Here is a 6179-nt window from a genome sequence, read left to right on the forward strand (position 1 = left end):
TGTGTGAGAGAGAGAGAGAGAGAGAGAGAGAGAGAGAGAGAGAGAGAGAGAGAGTTCATGGATGTAGCTACATTACTCAGAAACATGGTGGACTTTTGTAGCACGATGGAGGATGACTGCCCCCACTTCACTGACTGTTCTGATGATTGATTGATTGATTGATTGATTAATTGATTAATTGACTGATTGATTGAGTGACTGACTGACTGACTGACTGACTGACTGACTGAAGATGTTCTTCAGGGATGCGGGGGGTCATTTTAATCCATTGAAATTACAAAGTAGATACAAAGGAACTATTGCATAGTTCAGAACTTCAGTTCACTCTCCTGTCTTCCCAAGGACGCTACAGCGCACCACTTTCAGAAATCTATGCACACAGCACTCACTCCTACAGTATGCTGCAGAGAAATGGATACAATTAAGATGAATGAATGAATGAATGAATGAATGAATGAATGAATGAATGAAATGGCCTGGTGCTGTGATTGGTTGGCTGCATACTGTCAGTCAGCCCTCAGCTTTTTGGGATATGCTCTGCATTGACATTGCTTTTGGAATCTCAACAGTGTTTGGACCCTAATTCTGCCTTCTGATCCTTCACAGGACCGTGGGTTGAGGCCAGAAGAAATGGACGGTATGTTATGAGCGCAAAAATAAAGAATACAAAAATAGAACCGTAAATGTTTGCAGCTCTCTCATATTCGGCCCTCGCCTCCTCTCTCGTCAGAGTTGCGTGAAGCATTCACAGAGTTTGACAAAGACAAAGATGGCTTCATCGGCTGTAAAGACCTGGGGAACTGCATGAGAACCATGGGCTACATGCCCACGGAGATGGAGCTCATCGAACTGAGCCAGCAGATCAACATGAATTGTGGGTAAAGTTGCGTTGCGCGTGTGTTTGTGTGTGTGTGTGTGTGTGTGTGTGTGTGTTTGAGTGTTTGAGTGTGTGTGTGTGAGTGTGTGTGTGTGTGTGTGTGTGTGTGTGTGTGTGCGTGTGTGTGTGTGTGTGTGTGTGTGTGTGTTTGAGTGTGTGTGAGTGCCAAAACCTCGGGTGAATTTTGAAGCCAATAAGGAAGTGACGACAAGACTGGCAATTTCTTAACATTAACTTATCATTAGTTATCAGAGCTAATACTGTTAAGTAATCTCAACCCTTTAGTCTCTGAGAAAGAGCTGTACACATTTCATTTTGCCATTGCTGTGTTCATAGTCACTATGCAGTGTTGGTGTCGTTCCTGGACCAAAAATCTTTCCTAGGCTGGGAAAACCCCGCCCAGAACTCATTTGATTGGTCGCCGCAATTGCTTCTTCCTGAAAACGTGCGACAAGTAAAAAAAGATAGATTAGGGTTAGAGTTTTCTTATCTAACCACGACCATAACCAACCATAATGTTTTATAAAAATGTGTGTGATTTGACCATGAATCAAACCCCAGTCCTCAGATTGGAAGGCAAACAGCTTACCCATTAAGCAACAGGACCGAGGACTCCCTGAGCTACACTTTATTCACACCCTAACCCTAATCTTAACCAAATGTTTTTAACTTGCCGCACGTCAGGTCAGGAGGTCAGGAGGTGCTAGCATAGGCATACCTTTACATGTATTTATCGTTCTCTGTTCGACCTCCTTCTGTCAAACAGTGGGAGGACATGTGGACTTTGAGGACTTTGTGGAGCTGATGGGGCCTAAACTTCTGGCTGAAACTGCAGACATGATTGGAGTGAAGGAGTTGAGGGATGCTTTCAAGGAGGTGAGGAGAATGACGGGGGAAGCTACCTATGGTAGGATAAAAGAGCAGATTTGTACACGAAGGAAGCTTTTGCACACAAGTCACTAATCGTGCCGCTGATCAAGGTAGCAAACGATAAACACTTTTCACTTCCTATTGTGTACTTCACAATAAAAGTGTGATGTTAGTTGTCAGCAAACACTTTTAGTTTGAAGGATTTGCAGGAGGAAATTGAATTACACCCAGGCAACTTGACATGCTCCGGGTCGGAGCCTCAGAGTTACATGGTGCAGGAAACAGGCATTCAGGGTGCAGAGTGGGAATGATGCGTGATTTCTAACCCCACATAGGATAAGCAATAACCACGCCCTGTGGCGCCGGGATTGGCCAGGAGCATTGAAGCTTGGGACTAAAGCACCTGGGGTTTTTCATCTTTTAAAATAAAGATGTTTAAAAAACTATTGCATACCTGGGGTTTTTCATCTTTTAAAATAAAGAAATTAACGATATGATACATTATATTATATGAGCTATGAACGTGAACACAACACCGTTTATATTATTGCATGTTTTTGTAGATTGTGTACATTGTGTAGATTACAATTATTATGCTTATTATTATTATTACTATGCTAAGGAAGGTAGGTGACCATAATTCATTTCAATGTCCGCTCTCGAAATCGCTGTCCGTTCTCAAGAGCTATTCAGTTGGTTCATGAAATCGCTGGGCTGCGTGCCCTCCAGTGTTGCTCCTGGCCAATCCAGGCGCCACAGGGCGTGGTTATTGCTTATCCTATGTGGGGTTAGAAATCACGCGGGAATGATAGAGGCACCCCCTATTGAGTACGCACAGAAGTAGCAAATCGCGCCATGTTGGTTCGTAAGCGGAAAAGACTATGGATTTTAGAATGGGGATTTCGGTTAAATCCATGAAATAAGGTCTGTGGTTAACAAAAGTTTATGGGAGTGGAAATGTGTGTTCAGCAGGATAATCTTCACAAACCTGGACCAATTTCATGACTTTTGAAGCGTAAACGCGGTTTTCAGAAAACATTTAAAACGTCATAAAAGTGCTGGCGGCGATTTATGGTTAAGCTTACAAAAATATGTCATCCCTGCGGTAATTATAAGTCATTATGCCATCAAAATGATTTAAAAGCTGTTATATTTGCAGGTTTAAATGCAAAACTCTCACTGTCTCCATGTTTTTCTGTCTTTCCAAGTTTGACACAAACAGTGATGGGCAGATCAGCACAGCAGAGCTCCGAGAAGCAATGAAAAAACTTTTAGGCCAACAGGTAAAGGTGGCGATCGATGACAAAGCCTGTCTTCCCTGTCTGTTAGCTCTCTCCATCAACCATTTGTGCATCTTGTCTGTCTCTTCTAGCATATCTTCTCTGGGGTCTGTCCCTTTGAAGCCCACGCCTTGTCTCTTTTGCAGGTTAGCCACAGAGATCTGGAGGAGATCCTAAAAGACATTGACCTCAATGGAGATGGACACGTAGACTTCGAAGGTGAGGGAACGGGGATTCGTCATCAGGTCTCTGTGTAGCATGTGATACTTTGCATTTCATACATTATAGAACATTGTATTGCCTGCGAAACCAAACATTTCTCTCTCTCTCTCTCTCTCTCTCTCTCTCTCTCTCTCGCACACACACACACACACACACTCACAATTATCCTGGTTGCCAGAATCAAATGCCGGCATTGTACGTTTCTCCAAACCACCAATACGTATCAACATGTCTGAACCAAAATACGTTATCACGTTTGTAGATACGTGCATATCAACATTGCTGCAGCTTGATTGGCTGTCTTGCTGTCGTTCCACTTTGAGTTGGTCGATTTGAAATTGGCCCCTTCTCTTGTCGCTGTCATCCGCCGCCAGGTATCCCACCATGCTTTGCAAGGCGATGAGCAGACGTATCCCAATGCAAAATGAATGGGCAGCTGTGATGCTGTGAGTTTGGACCCAGGCGCAGAGACGACAGAGACAGGATCCGTTTTTAGTCTTTTACTGAGACTCTTAGGCAATCAAAAACAAACAAGGAACAAAAAGCTAGCCAATACAGTGTCAGCGTTTCACCAGTCTGGCCGGTTCAGCACCTGGGACAGCTCCTTCGCCACAGCCTGTAGCGGAGCCCCCAGGCCGGGCTCCCGTGGGCTCATGTGCACCATGAGTCTGGCTGATATCCCAACACCATACTGATAGTGAGGTGAGAGGATGACGGGAGTAGGCCGGCCTAGTCAGATTATCTCCATACCAAAGGATTATGTCACTTTATAGATTATCCACAGAAAATAAGGGGCCCACATGGACAAAAATAGCAGCCAATACTACCATTCGTAATAGTGTAGACATCCTTACATCTATTTAACTTCACAACTCCCCTGCCTTCTACATTCAGATCATCATTGTTGATGATTTGACTGAGCAACATCGGATTTAGCTAGTCTGTATGTATTATGTTCACTTTACCAGCGACAAATGCTACAAAATGTCCTGGATTACCAAGCTACCAAGTGATTGAGCTATATTCAGAAACACAAGAGACCATAAAACATTTCAATCTGTTTTTTTAATAAACGGGGAATTAAATCTCTTTGGGCCCATGCCGAACCCGGAAGAGGGTGTGACTTTATAGGCATTCTACAGTCACGTCTTTATCGTTGCCACATTTTATTTTATTTTATTTGGTAAATAGTCATTCTTGTTAATTGAAATAATTCCTCAAGTAAATAATAAGAAAGTAAATATAACTACCTTACACTAGCTCTCATGTGATTGGTTCATGACTCACTGCATCATCAGAGTGTGGAAAAAAGTTGCAACCAGTTGAACTTCAATTTGTAGCTGCAAATGGCCGACACGCTGCTACATTTGGCGCACTGGTGTTTGTGTTACCATTGAAAATGAATCACTTCTTATTGCTTGTAGCTGGTCATCTGAATGTACCATAAGAATACACATACAAACCACAGAAATTTGATTAATTATTTAACTTTTAACTCTCAACTCACTTTAACTTTATTTATTTATTTATTTATTTATTTATTTATTTATTTATTTATTTATTTGGATCATTCCATCCGTTGTCCCCGAAAGACACAAAAAACAGAATATATAAAACGTAAAACATAAGTAGCAGCAATACACTCAAAAATACATAGCAGCAATACACTTACAAAAACTTGTCATTCAAATGTTTCCTTCCCTGTTAACTTTCCCGCATTAAACTGTGTAACACAGTATATCTGTCTTTTCTATAATTCACAGAATTTGTGCGAATGATGTCTCGATGAGTTCCTGACAGACTACCTGTATGCTGTGGTACTGCATGGATTCTCTACTCTTCTGGAAGTGGCGAGAGAGAGAGAGACACAGACAGACAGACAGATGGACAAAGAGAGAGAGAGTAGATTGTTGACTGACGGATCTTGAACCTCTGAACTGTCGATTCAGACAATGAACGAAGAAGGTGAAAACATATCAACCCTGCCCAGAAACTGCCACACAACAAGCACAAAGGCTGGCAACTGACAGCCAACACTGTTGATGATATGCTGCTGTTTCTTCGAGCATAACTAAACAAACATCTGTCTTTCTGACTTTTACAAAGTATATTTTCAAAGTATATTTTCCTTTCGCAAATGACAACATTTCTATTGCTGATGTGGTTATTGACCAAAATGGGTAGAGGGTGAAGTGATTGTTTGAGTCATTTGCTTGAAAAAGTATGCCATTGTGTAGCACAGTGGTTCTCAAATGGTGGTCCGGGGACCCCCAGGGGGTCCTTGAGGGGGTTCCAGGGGGTCCCCAGCCAAAAGGGGGGTAATTTATTTTCACTATAATTCCATTCATAAGTAACACAATGACTATTTTGGTCATGCGTTTTATACACTTTCTGTAATAAAACATCTAAAAGCATCAATCTTATTATCATATGGGCGACCATGGGACAAAATCCTATCAAATGGGCGGTCCGTGGTCTAATTTCTGTCAGTTTAGGGGTCCTTCATGTGAAGAAATTTGAGAACCACTGGTGTAGCAGACACATTTTTACCACTACAGCAGTATGCCAGCACCCCCCATTATACAGCACATACTTTTCTTATGCTGAGGACATCTTATGCACACATACAGTATGGCAATATGCTCATAGCTTATGCGACTATTTATTGTGTTTGTGTTTTGTGCATACGATTGGTTTCCTCCGCCCTATAGATTTATTATGTCGATTTAAACTATTATTGTTAAACCCTGGAAATGCAAGCCAATGTTTGTTCTTGGATTATGCGTAATAATGTAGCACTGATGCAGTTCTTCTGTCTTTATCATCATCATCATCATCATAACTTACTGTGATTTCCATGTTCAATTTAACATGTCTAGATGTGTTGCAGACTCAATTTCCTGTCGACTGTGCTCTGTCAGGTGCAATGA

General features: G+C 41.9%; 1 protein-coding gene across 1 annotated transcript in view; it reads left to right on the forward strand.

Moving 5' to 3' along the window:
• cabp1b (calcium binding protein 1b) overlaps window positions 1-5038 on the forward strand; it is a gene marked incomplete at both ends in the record, with an annotated part of 10237 nt that extends 5199 nt beyond the window's left edge. Inside the window, 6 exons of the mRNA XM_083657618.1 lie at window positions 607-637; window positions 731-874; window positions 1644-1753; window positions 2956-3030; window positions 3174-3246; window positions 5013-5038. Coding sequence (XP_083513744.1) covers window positions 607-637; window positions 731-874; window positions 1644-1753; window positions 2956-3030; window positions 3174-3246; window positions 5013-5038 — 459 coding nt within the window. The remainder of the gene's footprint in view (window positions 1-606; window positions 638-730; window positions 875-1643; window positions 1754-2955; window positions 3031-3173; window positions 3247-5012) is intronic.
• Window positions 5039-6179: the final 1141 nt, after the last annotated feature.

This window comes from Poromitra crassiceps (assembly GCF_964638095.1).
Source record: "Poromitra crassiceps genome assembly, chromosome: 21".
NCBI lineage: Eukaryota > Metazoa > Chordata > Actinopteri > Beryciformes > Melamphaidae > Poromitra > Poromitra crassiceps.